The sequence below is a fragment of the Lepus europaeus genome, chromosome 18, assembly GCF_033115175.1.
Source record: "Lepus europaeus isolate LE1 chromosome 18, mLepTim1.pri, whole genome shotgun sequence".
Classification (NCBI taxonomy): Eukaryota; Metazoa; Chordata; class Mammalia; order Lagomorpha; family Leporidae; genus Lepus; species Lepus europaeus.
Window position 1 is genome coordinate 51,383,562 of NC_084844.1, and position 20,468 is coordinate 51,404,029.

Genomic DNA, 20,468 nt, shown 5'->3' on the forward strand with positions numbered 1-20,468 from the left:
GGATCTTTTACATGGGTGGCAGGGACCCAAATTCTTGACCCACCACCTGCTGCCTCCCAGGGTGTACATTAGCAGGAAGCTCGAATCAGGAGCAGAGCCAAGGCTAACCTAGGCACTGAGCATGAGATGCGGGTATCCCAAGGAGTGTCTGGATCACCTGTCCGGTGACCACTCCCTGATGGCTCCCAGTCCTGTATCTCCAGACCTGAGTCCCTCCCATCTTCTTCCAACCAGACTCTAACCAAGCGCCCACTGGTTTCTGAACCTTCACAAACCCAAGTCCTCCCTCCCACGCCCCTCTCCACTGCACGAATCATCGCCGTTCATCCGCCTTCATCTGTGAGTGCCCAACCTCGTTGTGGACCAGCCTCCCCACATGTCCAGGCCTGGCACTGCAAGGGTCCAGATTTGTGGTGTTACCTTGAGGTAATATTTGAAAGACTTAAAAGATGATGTTGCCTCTGGCCGCTGGTATGAGGGCACTTCAAAAAGCTCAGGGGAAATAAAATTTAAAGGTAGGTTTGTTTTGGTACAAAAACTTACAAAAGGCCGGCGCTATGGCTCAATAGGCTAATCCTCCACCTTGCGGCGCCGGCACACCAGGTTCTAGTCCCAGTCGGGGCGCAGATTCTGTCCCGGTTGCCCCTCTTCCAGGCCAGCTCTCTGCTGTGGCCAGGGAGTGCAGTGGAGGATGGCCCAAGTGCTTGGGCCCTGCACCCCATGGGAGACCAGGAGAAGCACCTGGCTCCTGCCTTCGGATCAGCGTGGTGCGCCGGCCGCGGCGGCCATTGGAGGGTGAACCAACGGCAAAAAGGAAGACCTTTCTCTCTGTCTCTCTCTCTCACTGTCCACTCTGCCTGTCCAAAAAAAAAAAAAAAAAAAAAGATTTATGTATTCGTTTTGAAAGCCAGAGTTACAGAGAGAGAGGGACAGAGTCTTCCATGCACTGGTTTGTTCCTCACATGGCCACAGCAACCACAGCTGGGTCAGGCTGAAGCCAGGAGCCAGGATTTATCTGAGTGTACCATGCTGGTGGCAGAGGCCCAAACACTTGGGTCATCTTTCGCTGCTTTTCCCAGGCCTTCAAGCAGGGAGCTGAATGGGAAGTGGAGCAGCCAAGACATGGACCAGTGCCCATGTGCCATGCTGGCACTGTAGGTGGCAGCTCAACCCATGAAATCCATGCCTATGAGGGGGTCTTCAAAAGAAATACTTTTAGGGAAAAAAAAAACTATGCATAAATTTTTAAGTATTTATTTTATCTATTTATTTACTTATAAAAATTTATTTGAAAGAGTTACAGAGAGAGGTAGAGACAGAGAGTGACAGAGGTCTTCCATCTGCTGGTTCACTCCCCAAATGGCTGCAATGGCTGAAGCCGAGCCAATCCGATCTGAAGTCAGGAGCCAGGAGCTGGATCAGAAGAGGAGCAGCCGGGACTTGAACCGGCTCCCATATGGGATGCCAGCACTTCAGGCCGGGGCTTTAACCCACTGCGCCATAGTGCTGGCCCGGTATTTATCTTATTGACAGAGAAATGGGGAGAGACAGAGAGACAAAGACAGAATTCCAACTGCTGGTTCACTTCCCAAAAGCTTTTGACAGCTAGGACTGGGTCAAGCTGAAGCCAGGATCCAGGAACTCCAGGCAGGTCTCCCACACGGGTGCAACTGTGTGGGAGTACCTGAGTACTTGGATATTTGGGCCATCCTCCGCTGCTTCCCCAGGCGCCTTAACAGGGAGCTGGATTGGAAGCTGAGCGGCCAGGACTGGAACCAGCACTCCAACACGGGATGCTGACTCAGGTTGACCTGCTGTGCCACAACACCAGGCCGCTGGAAAACACTCGGCACAGAAGTAAACTTACCTTTGAGTACCCTCCCACTTCAGCACCCTCTCCCTCCAACCCTCTTGTTGCTGCTCAAATCCGAGTGACCTCTTCTCACTTCTAACTGCTCTTAGTTCTCACCTGCTACAACAGTGCCACACCTGCACCCCGTCTCCTGCTCTCCGCCCGGTCCTCTGCCACTCTGACCTCTGTCGGCTCTTGGCAGCCTTGGCCAGCACTCGGCCAAATCCCTGACCTTTCTCCACCCCACCTCCCGGCCCCTCTGCTGTATCTGGTGTCATCACTGGCCGCCTCCTTCTCGTCTCGTCCTTCTCCCCGGTAGTCTTTGCAAGAACCAACATTTGCTGGGCACTCACTGTGTGCCACACGCCATGCTAAGTCCTCGAGATGTGGCAGGCCCTTTCGTCCCCACAACAACCCCATGAGGTAGATTCTATTAAAAATCATCCCCATTTTACAGAGAAGGAAACTGAGGTATAATGGAAGAAACCAACAAGGCCTCAAGTCACACAGTTGGGACCAAGTCAAGCTGGGATTCACAGAGAGAGGGAGAGAGAGAGAGAGAGAATCTTTTATCTGTTGGTTCACTCCCCAAATGGCCACAACAGTCAGGGCCGGACTAGGCTGATGCCAGAAGCCAGAAACTCCATCTGAGTTTTCAGTGTGAGAGTCAGGGTCCCAGGTACTTGAGCCATCGCCCGCTGTCTCCCAGGGTGTGCATTAGCGGGAAGCTGAACGCGCTGAACCAGAAATCAAACGCAGCTACTGCAATGTGGGATGCTGGCACCTACACTGGCATCTTACTCTCTGGGCCAGTTGCCCACGCTGGCACCTAAGTTTTTAGTTTGAAGCACTGTTGGTGGATGATGGAGATGATGTGATTTATTCCAGTGAGAAAACCCCAGAAGAGGATTGCAGTCAGGAGTGTGGTTTGGGGCTTGCTTGAAATATCCAAGAGAGCTCCAGCTGACATGGAGCTGTGAGCCTGCAGCTCAGGAGATAAGCTGGGGCAGGAGGCACGAACACAGATGGTGTTTGGAAGCCCTAGGATGGGGCTGAGAGGAGGAGCTGGGTCCCAGAGAGGCTGAGTGACTGCAGGGAGGAAGCAGTGGCCCGGGAGGCACAGGACAGCACATGTATTTGGGGAGCACAGGTGGCCCACAGGAGAACAACTAGGAGAGCTGGGTGGGAGCCAGGCTCTAGCAGGCCTTGAACCAGGTGGAAGCTGCCCTGGGTGGCCCCTACATGGGAGTGTCTTGGTGAAACTGAATCGTCCCAGAGTACTGAAACCACTGGTGGGGATTTAGGCCTCCCCCCCCCCCCCCAGGCTCCAGCGGGCAGAGAGGATGGACAGGAAGGTCTTCGGGCCTCTCAGATCGAGCTCTGTTCTTCACAGCTCGGTCTGGGCGCCCTGGGATGGACGGCTCAGAGGACCCGCGCAGCTGACTTGGAGGAATGCCTCTTCCTTCGGGGTTGGCAAGAGGAGAGACGCCCTCTTCTCTAAGGAGCTCTTGGGCCGCCCGCAGGAGGAATCCTCCATCTAGTCCAAGTTCCATCTCTGAGGCTGGGGTCTTCTCTGTGGGAGTGAGGATTCAGCGAGTCCTGCAGGCGCTGAGCTGTCCATCCCCATTTCTCTTTAAAGGCCACATTTAAGGCGACAGTGCCAGGAAGACTGGGAGGCAAGCATGGGGGCGGGTCGCAGGCCTTCCTTCCGGCTGGCCGGTCAGGGCAGGCTGGCACCAGAAGTGTGCCCATTGGAATGCCAAACTCACACCTCATTGTTTCACAACCCCCCTCCTCACTCCTGGCAGTTCCTTCTCTCTGATTGCTTCTGCACCCGCCTCCCATTTCTATAGACAGAGCCAACACTTGCCAGGCTGGGAGGAAGGTGCTGGGGATGCAAAACGCTGCCATCAAGGGGCTGCGACCCGGTGGGGGAGGCAGCAGGTGTGTCTAGAGGACAGAGGCTGGGAGGGGTGGGCATGGGGGCCGTGAGGCAGCCTGGGTGTACAAGGGGTGGCATCAGCGGCGGGCAACCAGACCTTAGTTCTTAAAGGCCCCTGAGAGTGAGCCGAAGAGGGAGTAGGCAAGAATGGCAATAGGAGCAAGCATGTGACTTGGGCAGGTGCAAGGGCCTGGGGCTCAGGATGCAATACCCAGTGCGTGGATCCTCTGGCTCTCCTGGAGCTGGAGATGAGAGCGGTCAGATCCTGACTCTGGCTCATTCGTCCAAAGCCTGCCGTGCCCTTTGGCTCTTTCCTCTCTGAATGTGAGCCTCATCTGCCTTTCCATGGATGCCCACAGGGTCGAGATGCAGCTAGTGCTTCAGGAACCCTGCGTCAGTCCCAGACCCTGCGGTCTCGGTCCTCTCCCGCTGGAGAGCTGCCAGCCTTCAGGCCTGGGTGTGGTCTGCTGGTGCTAACAGCCACTCCTCTGCGGTTGCCTGGCTGCCTCTTAATCTCCCCTGCGGGGCTGCAGGGCTTGGCCGGGTGCAAACCCCAGTCACCAGTGAGGAGCGAATGAGTGAGCAAAGGAGCAGGGGCCCAGCACGGCCCTTTGTCCATTGCCTCATTGAGCTGCTTTCCTCTGTGACCTGGGGCCCCCATCTGTTCCCAGGCCTGTGCCCTACCAACTTGGTCTAGTTTCTAAGGAACCTTCTGAGTTCCTAGGTCCAGCAAGGCCTCTGGGAGTGAAGGAAGAACTTTCTGGAAGCTTTCTCTGCTGATCTCATGTTTCCCCACCTCCACCCTCTTTCCCTTCCTTTCCTGGAAGGGAGGTCAAAATCACAAAAGATCTCTCAGGCATCTGGGCGTGCCTCCTCCTCTGATACCAGCCACCACACATAAGCTTATCACTATCACTCACTAAGGGTAGACCCCTGATAGCAGCATAGCACCAAAATTCTACATTTGTTTGCCTCTCCACACCCCCAGCCTTGCTGAACGCCTCACACAATGAATGAATGAATCAGTGAATGAATGCATTCAAGATGTCTGCCATCATCCGAGCCATGAGACGAGGCCCAGGAGCCGCCTGTCTGCCTTTCCTCAAGTTCATTTGCTGTGTTTCATGTTTATGAAAGCCCTTGCAGGTGGAAGGAGCAGTCTCCCTAATGAGAATAAGTTTGTTTTTTAATTTTTAAAAATTTCCTTATTTGAATGGCGGAGTTACAGGGAGGCAGAGACAGAGAGAGATTGATCCTCCGTCTGCTAATTCACTCCCCAAATGGGCGCAACGGCCAGAGCTGGGCTGATCTGAAGCCAGGAGCTTCTTTCGGGTCTCCCACGTGGGCATGGGGGCCTAAGGACTTGGGCCATCTTCTACTGCTTTCCCAGGCCACAGCAGAGAGCTGGATTGGAAGTGGAGCAGCCGGGACTAGAACCGGCACCCATATGGGATGCCAGTGCTTCAGGCCAGGGCTTTAACCTGCTGCACCACAGTTCTAGTCCCAATGCTCCTGTTTTTAAAAACTGGAGTCCTTCCCTTCCAGGTGAGAGAAGAAGTCCCAGCTGCTCCCCCAGGCCTGCCCCTTCCTTCCCAAGCCCAGCTCTGCTGTGGGACTAAAGGTACGTGCCCACCAGTTCTGAGCAGGCGTCCCGAGGATCCAGGAATCCCAGAACCTTAGGAGAATTTCCCCATTCCCGCATGACTGCATGTGTCTGCAGGGGTGGCGGGATGAGGCCGCTGTGTGTTCCAGCCACACTGACTGACTGAAGGCACCTTGGACCTGCCCTTTGCATCTTCCTCCTCTGTTAACCACTGAGTTCCATGAAGCAGATCTGCCCCCTCCCCCTCCCCGCCTCCCCCACCACTGCTCTGATCCAGGCCTTCACTCTGGCTCACAGTGGCTGCCACCAGAGTCTTTGCTGCTCTTCTGCTTCCAGTCTGGTTCTTTTTTTTTTTTTTTTTTTGGATTTGTATTATTTATTTGAAAGACAAAGCAGAGAGAGAAAAAGTTCTTCCATCTGCTGCTTCACTCCCAAATGGCCACCACAGTCAGGGCTAGGCCAGGCTGAAGCCAAGAGCCCAGAACTCCATCCGGGTCTCCCAAGTGGACAGCAAAGGCCCAGGGACTTGGGCTATCTTCAGTGTGTTCTCAAGTGCACTAGCGGGAAGCTGGATCAAATGGAGCAGCTGAGACCTGAACCGGTGCTCCTGTATGGGATGCCAGCCGTCAGCATCAGATGCAGTGGCTTAACCTCCTGTGCCACAGCGCTGACCCTTTGGATTCTATTTTTTTTTTAAAGATTTATTTTATTTATTTGAAATACAGAGTTACAGAAATAGGTACAGACAGAGGTTTAATAATATTTATTATTAAATAAATCTTTTAAAAAAGACATACATACAACTGATTTTTAAAGTAAATTTATTAATTCCATTTTCTGCAAATATTTATATTTTTATCTTTTTTAAATATTTATTTTATTTATTTGAAATACAGAGTTACAGAAATAGGTAGAGACAGACAGAGAGGTCTTCCATCCGATGGTTCACTCCCCAGATGGCCACAATGGCCGGAGCTGTGCCAATTGAAAGCCAGGAGCCAGGGGCTTCTTCCAGGTCTCCCACGTGGGTACAGGGACCTAAGGACTTGGGCCATCTTCCACTGCATTCCCAGGTCATAGCAGAGAGCTGGATCGGAAGAGGAGCAGCCAAGACTAGAACCAGCGCCCATATGGGATGTCAGGCACTTCAGGCCAGGGATTTAACCTGCTGCACCATGGGGTCGGCCCCGCAAATATTTCTTTCTTTCTTTTTTTTTTTTTTAAATTTTTGACAGGCAGAGTGGACAGTAGAGGGAGACAGAGAGAAAGGTCTTCCTTTTTGCCATTGGTTCACCCTCCAATGGCCGCCGCGGTAGGTGCACTGCGGCCGGCGCACCGCGCTGTTCCGATGGCAGGAGCCAGGTGCTTCTCCTGGTCTCCCATGGGGTGCAGGGCCCAAGGACTTGGGCCATCCTCCACTGCACTCCCTGGCCACAGCAGAGAGCTGGCCTGGAAGAGGGGCAACCGGGACAGGATTGGTGCCCCGACCGGGACTAGAATCCGGTGTGCCGGCGCCGCAAGGTGGAGGATTAGCCTGTTAAGCCACGGCGCCGGCAAAATATTTATTTCTTTAAAAGGCAGAGAGACAGAGATAGATCTCCCTTGACTGTTTCATGCCTCAGTGTCCACAACATCCAGGGTTGGGCTGGGCTGCACCAGGAGCCAGGAACTCAATCTGTGTCTCCCACATTGGTGGCAGGGAGCCAAGAACTTGAGCCATCACCTACTGCCTCCCGTGGCACACATTAGCAGGAAGCCGGGTAAGAAATGGAGCCAGGACTCAAACTAGTTGCAAGGTGTCCGGCGCATAACACATCTTCCCAGGCAGACGAATCAATCAATTAATTCACAGGCTTTTATTGGGGTTCCACTCCCGGGCGAGGTTCCCCGGTCCCAACAGAGTGGGGGCTGGGGAAGTCGCGCATCAGAGATTGGGAGGGCTCCTTTTATAGATTCAGGGCAGGGGGGTTAAAGGTTGAGGCGGGTCTGATCCTCATTGGTTGACCTTTAGGCACCCGCAGGGACCTTGACAAGGACTCTTCCCAAGAAGTACAGGTAGGAACTTTCCATTCCCGGAAGTATAGGCCTTCCTTCCGTGCAGATCCCAAAGCTACCACTAGTTACTTATCTATGGGCTATAGGTGTCCCAAGGGCATCTTAACTGATTCTTGTTAGAGCTTGTCAGTCCCTTCCACATCACTGCTTTCCATTCACAACTTTTCACTGGTACCTCCCAAAGAACTGTTTGTACTATTATTGCATTTCTTCCATAAATCTAAAATGATTTCAAAATAAAATGTTTCTTAAAATCTACCAAAACAAAACTAGACTCAACTGTCAAACCTCTTTCTCATGTGAATATGGATGTCCGGTGAATGTTACCCTGTCAGAAGAAATGAGGAAGTCACGAATGAAATGAATTAAACCTGCCAGTACAAATGCATCATCGAAAGCCATTGAGAAGCTACTGAAGGGCAGCTGACATTTTTTTCAAGAAAGATCTAGCTCTCTGCTACAACCTGGGAAAGCAGAAGATGGTGCATAGGAGACCAGATAGAAGTTTCTGGCTTTGGATTAGCACAGCTCCAGCCGTTTGCAGCCAACTGGGGAGTGAACCAGAGATGGAAGACCTCTTTCTCTGCCTCTCCTTCTCTGTCTAACTCTTTCAAACAAATCTAAAAAAAAAAAAAAAAAAAAAAGACATCCTAAATATGAAAAAGGAAGGATATATTCCTTAAAAAAAAGAAAAGAAAAGAAGGCCAAAGAATGGGTCTCAGTAGCTTTTTAGGTTTGTCTTGATCCAGAACTAATATTCTAGGATTATTAATTCAGGATCCTGATTTATTAATATCTTTGAATTTTTCTTGAAGGGAAGACAGGCTGTTTTCCCACTGAATACAACTGTATCATGCTCTTTTTTGTTGTTAAAGCTTTATTTGTTTATTTGAAAGTCAGAGTTACACAGGGAAGAGAAGGAAAGGCAGAGAGAGAGGTCTTCCATCCACTGGTTCATTCCAAATCGGCTGCAAATAGCTGGAGCTGCGCCTATCTGAAGCCAGGAGCCGGGAGCCTCTTTCTGGTCTCCCAGGCGGGTGCAGGGGCCCTAGGACTTGGGCCATCTTCCACTGCTTTCCCAGGCTACAGCAGAGTGCTGGATCGGAAGTGGAGCAGCTGGGACACAAACTGGCGCCCATATCGATGACAGCACTACACCACAGCACCGGCCTCTATGGAGCTAGTCATGAAGATGGTGCAGCTAATTCCCATGCCTTACTCCAGACTCCTAGAGACTGGGTTTGTCTTTCCATTTAGCCAACAACTGCCCTTGGTCATTCCAATTCACTTATAAATGAGTTGACATTACCATGTGTTTGTCATTCCTATGTCTATTGTGAGTCTGATTATTTAAAAGCAGGCATACATTTTTTCAATATTAAACCTGGGGCCAGCGCTGTGTGTGGCATAGCAGGTAAAGCCGCTGCCTGCAGTGCAGGCATCCTATACGGGCACTGGTCCCAGCTGCTCCATTTCCCATCCAGCTCTTTCCTATAGCCTGGGAAAGCAGTAGAAGATGATTCAAGTCCATGGGCCCCTGCACCCGCGTGGAAGACCCGGAAGAAGCTCCTGGCTCCTGATTTGGATTGGCGCAATTCCAGCCATTGCAACCATCTGGGGAGTGAACCAGCGGATGAAAGATTCTCTCTCTCTCTCTCTCTCTCTCTCTCTCTCTCTCTGCTTCAGCCTCTCTGTAATTCTGCCTTTAAAATAAATAAATAAACATTATAAAAAACATTAAGTTGATACTCATGGCATACCAAGCATTTGCTAGTCACAGTTCTAGGAGCTGGGGACAAAGTGATGAACAAAACAGGTAGATTCATTCGAATGGGGAAGAACAGACATTAATAAAACAATTACTCAAATAAACAAATATCAACAAGCTGTGGTAAATGCTACAGTGTTTGCTATGTGAGCAAATAACCCGAGAAACTGACTTAATCTGCCAGGTCAGGAGAGGCTCCCCTGGGAGGGGCATCTGGCTCAACTGTTGAGACACTGCTTGTTGGCGCCCACACCCCGTACTGGAGTTCATGTCCCAGCTCGGCTTTCAGTTCTAGCTTCCTGCTACCGTGCACCCTGCCAGGCATAGTGACAGCTCCAAGAATGTGGGTCCAAACCACCCACACGGGAAACCCAAATTATGTTCCAGGCTGTTGGCTTCAGCTTGGCCCAGCCCTGGCTGTTGCTGGCATTTGGAAAATGAACCAGCAGATTGAAGATCGATTTCTCTCTCTCCCTCTCTGCCTTTCAAATAGAATGAAATAAATGAGGGAAAAAAGGTAAAGCTGCCCTGAAGAACTGAGTTGAGCTGGCAAAATGCAATGCTGGGCTTCCAAGCTAAGGCTCTCTCCAGACTGTGGCCGCCTGGTACGTGCAGCGCCATCGAGACACTTCCTGGGCACTGACCGTCTCAGCACTCTGCAGGGCCAGGTGATGTTTTGCCTTTGCCGTTCCCTGACAGCACCCGCTTAGTCTTCTGTCGGAATTATCTGTATCTCTTCTAGGTTGAATGGAAGCTCTTGGATGCTGTGGTCGCTCAACCTCATTATGAGATCACAGAACTTGTGCCTTCGGCTTGGCTCAGTCAAGACACTTTGCCAGTACCTCTTAAGCCTCTCATATTATGCGTGGTATATACTATCAAACAAAGATGACAAAAAAAAAAAAAACATGAAGTAACAGCTTGATCAAGACATAATGCACATGCTGTATAATTCACCTAAAGCATACAATTCAACAGTTCTTAATATCTGAAGAGTTGGGCAACCCTCACTTCAGTTTGAAAACAATTTAAAGATCCCATACCCATTACCAGTCACTCCCCTTCTCCCCAAATTCCTCAGCATTAGGCAACCCCTAATACACTTTTTGTCTCCATGAATTTGTCTATTCTGGTCATTTCATATGTCTGGACTCATACCCTGTGTGGTCTTTTGTGACTGACTTCCACCTAGCATAATGTTCTCAAGGTTTATATACGTTGTAGCATGCACCCAATGAATCATTCTTTGTGTTGCCTATTGCATACATACTTTATTGTATGGATACACACTACATCTTATTTATCCCTTCAGCAGTTGATGGACATTTGGGTTGTTTTCAACTTCTGACTATTATAAATAATTCTGATTTGAACATCTGTAACCAAGGTTTTTTTTTCCACATAACACAAAAGTAACCATTTTAAAGTGGGCGATTCAGGGCTGGCGCTGTGGCGCAGTAGGTTAATCCATTTCTGATCCAGCTCTCTGCTATGGCCAGGGATAACAGTAGAAGATGGCCCAAGTCCTTGGGCCCCTGCACCCGCCTGGGAGACCCGGAAGGAGCTCCTGACTTCAGATTGGCGCAGCGCCGGCTGCAGCTGTCATTTGGGTAGTGAACCAGCGGAAAGAAGACCTTTCTATCTCCCCCTTCACTGTCTGTAACTCTACCTCTCAAATAAAAATTTAAAAAAATAAATAAAGCAGGCGATTCAGTGGCATTCAGTGCATTCACAACCTCCATCTAGTTCCAAAACGTTTTGACTTGAGTCTAATATAAAACCTCATACCCAGGCTGGCACTGTGGTGCAGTGGGTTAAGTCTCTGCTTGCAGTGCTGGCATCCCATGTGGGAGCAGGTTCAAATCCCAGCTGCTCCACTTCCAATCTAGCTTTCTGCTAATGTGCTTGGGAAAGCAATGGAGGATGGCCCAAGTGTTTAGACCCCGGTGCCCTCATGAGAGACAGAGATGAAGCTCCCGCTTCCTGGCTTCAGTCTGGCCCAGCCTGGCTGTTGTGGCCATTTGGGGAGTGAGCCAGCAGACGAAAGACTTGCTCTCTGTCTCTCCCTTTCTGTGTAACTCCTTCAAATAAATAAATGCTTAGGACAACAACAGCAACAAAAAAAGTCCCCCTCCTATCCATCCAGAAGTTACTCCCTACCGTGTCTTCCTTCTTCCTCAGAACCTGGTAGTCACCCACTGGTTTGTTGGCTTTGTTTCTATGGATTTACGTGTTCTGGGCATTTTTGTAAGTCAGTGGAATCAGAATATGTGATCCTTTGGGTCTGGCTTCTTCCACGGTTTTGAGGCTCATACAGCTGTAGTGTGCACTCATGGTTCACTCCTTTTTGGGCTGAATAATATTTCATTGTTATGTCTATGCCACATTTTGTTCATTGACTCATCTGTTGAAGGACATTTGGGTTGTTTACACCTTGGGCTACTGGGAATAACGCAAACACACGCAGGGCTCTGTTTGGGTACCTGTTTTTATTGGTATCTATGAATACCCATGGGGTAGAATTCCTGGGTCATGGGAGCATCTTTGAGAACAGGAACTGGACAATGCCAAGAAGTTGTGGGGTTTATTAATTTTTTTTTGGTGAAAGCTGTGCTGTTGTTGACAAAGGAAAGGGCGAGACACTCAGGAAAGGACGGGAAGGCGCAGGATCTGCACAAACTGCTGACTCGGGCTCTGTTCGGCAGTGGACCTATGTCATAGGGTTCTTTCTTGGTCCTGGAGAGTTGGGAAGCACAATTATGGGAATGAAGTTAAGGCAAAGCGATGACTACTGACGACGCAGACACACAGGAACCAGGCCCACGGTTCTGGGTTCCGAGCCCCACCGCCGTCCACCCACCTCGCTTCCTCAGAGGTGGTCACGAAGGAGCTGCTGGAGACTTAGGACCTGCAGGGAGAGGACGACGAAGTCTCGGGAGCAGCGGGGGCTTCAGCGTGTTTGTGGCTCCATGGTCACCCACGGCTTGGGGAATGTCGGGGTAATTTAACAAACCACTCTTTATACAGAATTGCCTCCTAAGGAGCTTGCACACAATTATTAGCTGGGGAAAACACAAAAATATACATCTTTCCAGTCAGGATTCAAGCGTAGAAGGGCCCCTAGGGAAGCCACAGGACCACTGCGGGCCGACCCTGAACAAGATGGTGGCCGCACGGGGCCGCTCTAGCTGCCCGGGCGGGACTCTATGGCGGGGCAGCGCCGTGGAGTGGGGAGCGGCGACGCCGAGGCGGGCGGACACCCGGCCACGCTAGTGCGCCGGGAGGAGCGAAGCGGAAAGGGAGCGCTCGCGCATGTGTGGAACTGCAGGGAAGCATCTCCAGACAAGGGGCCCACCCCACGGTGCGAGTTTTCAGAAACGTGTGAGCCGCCCAGGTCCAGTTAAAGCGAGGTGGGGCGTTTCCCCAGACGCATGCGTCCTAGGCAAGACCAGCGATACTGTGGCGGCGTGGTCTTCTCAACGCCCGGCGTACGGACGACGTCTGAGGTGGAAGGGGCGTTTAGGGTTCACAACACGCATGCGTCCTAAGACCGAGGCGTTTCCTTCAGAGGGTGTGGAGTGCAGAGCTCCTTTCTGCGCAGGCGCAGGGGCTGTCCGGTAGGGCGAGTGGTCTGTTCAGGGGAGGGAAGAGGGGGTTGAAGGGATTAAAAAACCGGGTGCGCCTGCGCGTTGCGGAAGGGTTGGAAGAGCCCAGGGTTTGCGAGGGGCGGGGTCACGTACGCGCGTCATGGGATGGGTAGGTGGGAGAGAGGGTGGAGATCGGGGAGGGCCTATGCGCTTGCGCAGTGCGGGGGTGGAGGGCGGAGGAGATAGATAGCACGCTTGCGCGGCTGTCACAGGGCTGCTTGGTTGGTCAGTGGGGAGTCGGCGCCTGCGTACTAAGACCCGTGTGCTGCAGCGGCGGCGGCGGTAGAGGCGGCGGCGGCGGCGGCAGCGGGCTCGGAGGCAGCGGTTGGGCTCGCGGCGAGCGGACCGGGTCGAGTCAGTGCGTTCGCGCGAGGTGAGAGCGGGCAGGGCGCGCCTGCGCGGAACCTTGGCTTGGGCCTGGGAGGAGATGGAACTGCGCGGGGGTCTGGGAGGGGGCAGAGGGGAGCGGCGCTCCGCCGCACGGGTTCCGGCGGAGAGCGGCGCGAGGTGCGGAGGGGCGCGGGCGCGCGCCCCGGCTGGCGCGCAGGGTGACGGTTGGGGCCAGCCCGGTGACGTTGGAGCGACGCAGGGCGGGGGACGGCGAGCCGCGAGGCCGCCACGCGGGAGAGGCCGCCAGGCGGCCACGCCGGGGCGAGGGCCCGGGGCCGGATCGGGCCGCCGGGACGGGCGTACCTGGGCGGTTGAGGACCGGACGCCGCGCGGCCACGTGAGGTGGGGGAGGGGGCTATCCGGTGAGGGCATGTGGAGGGGCCGGCGGCCGGCGGGGGGAGGGGAGGCGGCGTGGCTCCGGCCGGGCGCAGCCTTTGGGGCGGGGGGGGGGGGCCGCGGCACCGGAAGTGCCCCCCACAGTAGGCTGCCCTCGGGGTCGGAGGCCGCATGGCCGAACGTGGACCGGGGCCGCATGGCAGCGCGGGGACCCCTCCCCCCAGGTCCCGGCCACCGGAAGCCCCGGGCGGCCACATGGTGGGAGGGAGTCGGCAACCCCCAGCGCGGGGCCCTCGGTCCGCGCGGGCGTCCGAGCCAGCCTGGAGTTCGGAGGAGCCGGAGGAGCGCGAGGCCCGGGGCCTCATCACCGCTGCGGCCCGCTGCGGACATATGTTAGCGCTCCCCGGCCTCAGGAGCCCCTCCTTGGAGCCTTTGCCCCAGTCCTCCTGGCAGTGAGGCGGCCGGCCAGGTGTAAGAGGCCGGAGGAACGGGGAGAGCGAGGGCGATTGGCCAGGAGCCCAACTCTTGTCGGCCCGCGCCGACGGTGCCTTGAAGTCCCGGCAGAGGAGCTCCCCGGCGTGATACGTGCTCTTCACCTTGTCGCTGTCTTCCCCGCTGTGTCTGGTTTGGGAGCCCCTCCGTTTTAGCGTCCTTAACTCTACCAGTCTAGTGTAATTACTACTCACTACTACCAGCCTTTTGCTTTTCTTTTTATTGTCATTCACCACCCCCCACTCTCCTACTTTCTACTGACTGTACAGGCCTGGCCTGAAAAGCCGACAGGACCGAGGCATCCTGGGAAAAGTGGGAGGGCCCTCGAGGCGAGGCTGGTTCCTGGGTTCCCTTTGCGAACCGAGATCGAAGTGTTTGGCAGGGGATCGGTTAGGAGACAACTTTACTTTCTCTCCCTTGACTGCATCTGCAAGTGCATGTTGGAGAGGTGGGAATCCCCCAAAGAGGCCTTGTGGTTTCCTGTACCAGTGACTGGCTTGTGTGTGGATAGGGGTGGGGGGTGTAACAGAGACGGGTGGGGCCTTGTCCTCCCATCTCCACCCCCCCATTAGCCCCGCCCTTAGCTGGCTCATGGCTGCTCACCTAATTATAGCCCTGGCTGCCTGTGAGGGGAAGAGGGGTGGCTGGTTTCAGTGGCAAGTAACACCTGAGTCCTCTGGGTCCCAGGAAGTAGGCCTTTCCTCCTCTGAGATGGGGTATCCCAGTTCCCTAGAGCCTTCCTTGCTCAAGCCTCCACTTTAGCTTTCATTTGTGGGGAGGGTTCAGCTATTCCCTCCTGTCGGCACAGCAGTTCTGAAGTATATTTGGTCCCAGTTGGGATTTAATGCAGGAACTGTGACTTTATTTTAGGTGGGTTATGGAATAAAGGGTTGGGGGAAATGAAGCAATGTTTCCAGGCTGATGGGCTAGCTTGGAGGTCCTGTTAATCGCCATCCTTACTGACCCCAGTTCTCTTCTTGGCTCTAGTTGGAATCGAAGCTTCTTAAAATGGCAGATGATTTGGACTTCGAGACAGGAGATGCAGGGGCCTCAGCCACCTTCCCAATGCAGTGCTCAGCATTACGTAAGAATGGCTTTGTGGTGCTCAAAGGCCGGCCATGTAAGATCGTCGAGATGTCTACTTCGAAGACTGGCAAGCATGGCCATGCCAAGGTTAGAATTTCACCTCTGCCCATCTTGCCTTCCCCACACACCACCTCCCTGGTTCCATGGGGCTCCTGGCAGCAAGCTGCCATTTCTCCTCGCCCTCTACTTTGAGTTCTTACTGTTTCATTGCTTTCGTGTAGTACTCAGCCCCTACGCCAATACACCTGCTTCTCCGTCTGCAGCCTCTTCGTGGGTACCCTCCTATACCCCGTCACAGTTCCTCTCTCTTCATTTTTGGGCCAGTCTCTTATCTTACTGTTCTTTATGCTCTGGCTGTTCAGCCCCTCCTTCCTTCCTTCCTGCATTTCTCTGGGCGCCCGTAGGTGCTCATGGTTTCCCTGTGTACTTCGGAGCCTTGAAATCGCCTTGCTGCGCGGTGCCTTGGTCCTGCCGTTCCCTTTGGAACTCTGCAGAACTGAACTCCCTCTACTTGCCGTGCCCACTCAGTTCCTTCGGCCTGGTTGCTTTCTTCGGTCTCAACGTTCTTGCTTAACGCCTTACCTCAGACTTGCCCTCTTTTTCCTCATAAATTCAACCTGGTCTATCCTTGCTGAATTTCTTCACTAGCTGGTTTTTGCATCTTTGACTCTGTGTTGATCCTGGTTATCCCCTAACGTCTGGATGCTTCTCTGTGCTCTTGATTTCCTTATGTCCTAACTCAGTTCTTTTTGTTGTTCCCCAAGTCCTTTTTTTCTTTTCATATTCTCTTCTGTTTTCTCAGCTTTTTTCTTTTTACCTTTTTGCAAATTCTCAGCTCCTCATTTGGGGTTCTGGAAAACTCTTAAACTTTTCACTGGATCACTTCCATTTCCCTAGACTGAGCATCCTGTTTTGTCAGTGCTTTTTGATAACTCCTGTCTGCCCTCGGGCTGTCTACCCCAACCTCAGGGGTAGGGTGGTCTTTAGCCTCGGGATTCTTTTTAGAGGCTTTGGTGTTTCTTTCCTGGGTGGACTGGTTCAATCCCAACTCCCCTTAACTTTGCCCTGACAACGAAGTCTCAGGAGCCAGGGACAGCTTGAGCTTGTATCTCCTCCATGTAGAGTTTGGTTGGGTTTCTCTTTGTGATGCATACACAGGTCCACCTGGTTGGTATTGACATCTTTACTGGGAAGAAATATGAAGATATCTGCCCGTCAACTCATAATATGGATGTCCCCAACATTAAAAGGAATGACTTCCAGGTATGTGGATGGTCAAGGGGAGTATAGGTCATAGGTTAGTGGGGGGTGGGGGTGGGGGTGCGATTGACCAGAGGAGCTTGTGCCAGGGGAGGAAGGAAGAACAGGAGGGTGTTGTCATCCCGGCTTGTCCCAGGTCCCTTGATTTCAACCTACCTGGGCCTACCTCAGCTTCCTTTCCTATCTGCCCCCAGCTGATTGGCATCCAGGATGGGTACCTATCCCTGCTCCAGGACAGTGGGGAGGTGCGAGAGGACCTCCGCCTGCCTGAGGGAGACCTCGGCAAGGAGATTGAGCAGAAGTACGACTGTGGAGAAGAGATCCTGGTATGGGCACCCCCGCCCCTTGTGCTCAGCTCGCTCTCAGCGCTGCTTTCTCTGAGCACAGACACCTGACCGACCCCCTTGCTCCTCCAGATCACGGTGCTGTCTGCCATGACAGAGGAGGCAGCTGTTGCAATCAAGGCCATGGCAAAATAACTGGCTCCCAGGTGAGTGATGGACCAGCCCTGCCCCAGCCCTTCTCCTGTGAAGACGCCGTTCTGTCTTATGTGGCTTCTCTCCTGTCTCCCACGCAGGGTGGCGGTGGTGGCAGCAGCGATCCTCGAGCCTGCAGAGGCCCCTCCCCCAGCCTGGCCCAACTCTGGCCTGGCCCTCGGCTGGACTCCTACACAATTTATTTGACGTTTTATTTTGGTTTTCCTCCACCCCTTCAATCTGTCGGGGAGCCCCTGCCCTTCCCCCAGCTCCCTTGGCCAAGAGCTAGTGAGCAGTGGCCTTGGTGAAGCTGCCCTCCTCTTTTCCCCTCGCACTACAGCCCTGGTGGGGGAGAGGGGGTGGGTGCTGCTTGTGGTTTAGTTTTTTTTTTTTTTTTTTTAATTCAATCTGGAATCAGAAAGCTGTGGATTCTGGCAAATGGTCCTTGTGCCCGTCCCCTCCTCATCCCTGGTCTGGTCTCCTGTTCCTCATAGCCTTCACCCTAAGCACCTTCCCCACAGACTGGGGACCAGCCCCTCCCCCGCCTGGGTCTCTCTTCAAACCCCTTCAGATGGGGAGGGAAGGGGAGGGGAGGGGACCTGCCCCCCTCTTCAGGCATCTGGGAGGCCCTGCCCCCGTGGGCTTCACCCTTTTCCTGCGGGCTCTCTTCCCCGACACATTTGTTAAAAATCAAACCTGAATAAAACTACAAGTTTAATATGAAGCACCCAACTCAGCTGCTTACTTGAATTGAATGGCTACTTGCTGACTGGAAAGTGTATCTGGAAGCCAGAAATAAACTGAACTCTGCTTCTGGGTTCATTGTCACCGACTGTCATCACTTGGACTTGCTGTGGACCTGCTGGCCTCCCCCTCCCCCCAGGCAGCCTCGGAGTGCTCCACAGCTGGGTGGGGGCAACACAAACAGCAGCAGCCGGGCCATGGCAGGTAGAGTTTATTGGCCTGGGACACACAAGGGGGACCCTCACCCGTGGTGGGGTTGAAGAGACTCTCTGGTGGTCACTTGTGGTAGAAGCGTGGGTTCTGGCTGTGTTGGATGAAGGGGAGCCGAGGGCCGGGCTGGCTGGTAGCTGTAAAGCCTGACTGGTGGAGTGATAGGAGGGGTCTGTCAGTGGCACCTTCTGCCTTCCACTCAGACCCTGACAAGCATCCCGGGGTGGAGGCGGGGCGGGGGTCGTGGCCACTTGTCCTGACCTTTCCCTGCTGGTGGAGGGGCTGACCACCATCCTTACCTTTCCTGCTGGCTGCATCTGGACTGGGAGCTGGGGGGAGGCAAGGAGTCCAGGAGCTGGATGCAGAGCCTGGGGGTGCATGGGGCGCAGGGAAGACTGCAGAGAACAGAGGCAGGACCTGAGGTGCGCAGGGCTAACCTTGCAGTCCTAGCACCACACCCCCTGCCCCAAGGGCTCCTCAGTCCTGACCCACCCCCCAGGGCCCCCTACTCACGGAGTCTGAGAAGCCGGTCTGCTGGTTAGCATGCTCCATCTGCTTTTGCAAGGACAGGGCACCAGCGGGCTGTAGAAACCCTAAGTGGGGGACAGGGCGTGTGAAATGAGCCGAGTGAGCATGGGAGGGGCTGGAGCTAGGGCTCCTGATGGGTGTCCTGGTCACCTGACTGGGTGGGCTGGAAGTGGCCATGCACTGCATAGGGCTGTGGCTGAGGCTGAGAGAGGTACTGCACTGCAGGAAACGCTGATGGTGCTGGGAAAGGCAAGAGGCACAGGCATCAGAACTCCGCAGTGTTCCTTCCAGGCTTCCAGGCTCCCAGGAGAGGCCCCCATCACTCACCTCTGAGCTGCTGACTGGGACTATAGGCTGGCTGGGTGGGCCCGTAGTGAGGCGGGGGCTGAGCAGTCCCATAGGCACCGCCAGGACTGCCTTGGAATTGCCCGTGCTCTGGGGTCCCTGCGAAAGCTGCTGCTGAGCCCACATAGTGCCGGGTCTAGGGAGGGAGAATGAGAGCTCCATGGAAACTGGAACACAAACTCAGTGACTCGCGAGCTCTGCAGACCCGAGGTGTGCTTGTGATGTTTCTCACATCAAGTAGGCCAGGGTGGACGTAGCGGGGAAACGGGCCGGGGCCCACTCAGCCAATCCTGCTTTTCTCACCGTAAGCACTTGGGGTCCAAACATCTGTTTGGCTCTGTCAGCTGCCATGAGGGTGCCTGGGCGGCTGTGTCCTCCGGGGCTCCCTAGGAAGGAAGAGCAGCTTTGTGACGCTGGAGTGGGGGGCTGCCCCCCGTCTGGCAGGTGGGCCCCTCAGCCCTCACCCTGCATGCTGAGCAGGTGAGTTCCCGTGTGAACCGTCAGGCTCTGCTGGTAGGCAGCCGAGGTCAGCGTGGTCAGGTCGCTGGAGGGAAAGGAAAGCAGGTCAGAGTGAAGCACAGGTGCCCCCTCGCCATCGAGCACCAGTGCCCATGTCCCCGTCCCGGGTGCAGCTGGCCCTGTTTCTACTCTCGGCTCCCCGATCCCACCTCTGCTCCTTTCGCCTCCGTTTTTCTTCCTCGTGCAAAACCTTCTTGAGCTGCAGGAAGAGCTGGTGCTTCTCCTCCTGCAAGGCCAGAAGCTTCTCCTGCAGCTTCAGGATCTGGGGGGGGCGGGGGGGGAGGAGAGGATGAAGGCGCGGGCTGCCACGGGAGGCGCAGGGCAGGGAGGTGGCGGTGCGTACTTGCTCCTTGGTCTCCTCCAGGGACATCCTCTCTTCCATTTCCTTCTTCTTCCTCCTCTCCTGCTCCTCCTTCAGCTTCTGTTCCATCATCTTGTCCACCTCCTCTTCCTCTGGAGAAGGGGCAGGGCGGTGGGGACAATCCAAACGTTAGCGATCGAAGGCTAGCCAACGCGTTACCCCGAGGCTCCTGCACGCTCCCTCCGCCGCCACCGGACAGCCAGAGGGCGGCTTGATAAGGTGCTCTCCAAGGTCCTTCCCTGGAGCTTAGAGCAGGTCTCTAACTCCCCGCACGACGTGGGGGTGTTCCTTCCCTCCGCTAACTCGGCCTCGCGCGCAGGGGTCGGCCCGTGGGCGGGGGCCGACCCTGGGCCAGCGGAGACACCCGGGCGTGCGTCCTCCCACTGCGGCCCGGCTCACCCTGGCGCTTGCGCTCCCGCTCCATCATGATGTGCCGGTGGAGCGCCCTGGCCATGGCGTTGGAAAGCTTGGGGCGCTCCAGGAGCGCGGGCATGGTGCCGGTGGGGACGCTCGGGCCGCGGGCGCCCGGCTATGTCAGTGACTGCCAGATTTCGGGATGAGGCCTGCGGGGAGGCGGGAGCTCAGTGGGGGCCGCGGCCAGCCGCGGCGGAAGCCCGTCCGCCCGGCCCGTTCGCCGTCCGGGTCACGTGCGGCGGGAGCCCCTCGCTCGGTCTGGCCACAGACCCCGCTCCGCGGCGCGCCCCGGCGGCACCACGGCCCGGGGGCTGGACGCTCCCGCCCCCTTCCTCCGCGGCCCGGGCCGCCTGCCCCTCCCTACCCGCCGCCTCGGCGCTCTCTCCGCGGCCCCGGCGCACCTTGGCCCCCGCTACGTCACATCCGGCGGCCGGGCCGAG

General features: G+C 54.9%; 2 protein-coding genes across 3 annotated transcripts; one reads left to right on the plus strand and one right to left on the minus strand.

Annotated features, from left to right (window-relative positions):
- Positions 1–13,066: 13,066 nt before the first annotated feature.
- EIF5A (eukaryotic translation initiation factor 5A) lies at positions 13,067–17,631 on the plus strand. 2 transcript variants are annotated; one of them, XM_062216082.1, is made up of 6 exons: positions 13,067–13,240; positions 15,073–15,258; positions 16,330–16,434; positions 16,626–16,757; positions 16,848–16,921; positions 17,009–17,631. In XM_062216082.1, the coding sequence occupies exons 2-5, from the start codon at positions 15,094–15,096 to the stop codon at positions 16,908–16,910; spliced, it is 465 nt and encodes a 154-aa protein (XP_062072066.1). In that variant the 5' UTR covers positions 13,067–13,240; positions 15,073–15,093; the 3' UTR covers positions 16,911–16,921; positions 17,009–17,631. The 2 variants fall into 2 exon arrangements, with proteins under 2 accessions (XP_062072066.1, XP_062072067.1); XM_062216083.1 differs by lacking the exon at positions 13,067–13,240 and adding an exon at positions 13,575–13,599.
- On the minus strand, positions 17,284–20,456 carry GPS2 (G protein pathway suppressor 2). The gene is made up of 11 exons (XM_062216081.1): positions 20,393–20,456; positions 20,014–20,177; positions 19,597–19,706; positions 19,403–19,515; positions 19,199–19,278; positions 19,038–19,120; positions 18,717–18,870; positions 18,540–18,629; positions 18,375–18,454; positions 18,161–18,256; positions 17,284–18,011 (listed from the first exon to the last, which is right to left on the minus strand). The coding sequence occupies exons 2-11, from the start codon at positions 20,105–20,107 to the stop codon at positions 17,928–17,930; spliced, it is 984 nt and encodes a 327-aa protein (XP_062072065.1). The 5' UTR covers positions 20,108–20,177; positions 20,393–20,456; the 3' UTR covers positions 17,284–17,927.
- Positions 20,457–20,468: the final 12 nt, after the last annotated feature.

Excerpts from the sequence above, each read along its gene's own strand:
- EIF5A (XM_062216082.1), top strand. The coding sequence starts at position 15,094 with ATGGCAGATGATTTGGACTTCGAGACAGGAGATGCAGGGGCCTCAGCC. Across the intron at positions 16,435-16,625 it reads TTAAAAGGAATGACTTCCAG|CTGATTGGCATCCAGGATGG; the intron begins GTATGTGGATGG and ends ATCTGCCCCCAG. Across the intron at positions 16,758-16,847 it reads ACTGTGGAGAAGAGATCCTG|ATCACGGTGCTGTCTGCCAT; the intron begins GTATGGGCACCC and ends TTGCTCCTCCAG.
- GPS2 (XM_062216081.1), bottom strand. The coding sequence starts at position 20,107 with ATGCCCGCGCTCCTGGAGCGCCCCAAGCTTTCCAACGCCATGGCCAGG. Across the intron at positions 19,516-19,596 it reads TGGAGGAGACCAAGGAGCAA|ATCCTGAAGCTGCAGGAGAA; the intron begins GTACGCACCGCC and ends CGCCCCCCCCAG. Across the intron at positions 18,630-18,716 it reads TCCCAGTCAGCAGCTCAGAG|CACCATCAGCGTTTCCTGCA; the intron begins GTGAGTGATGGG and ends TGCCTTTCCCAG.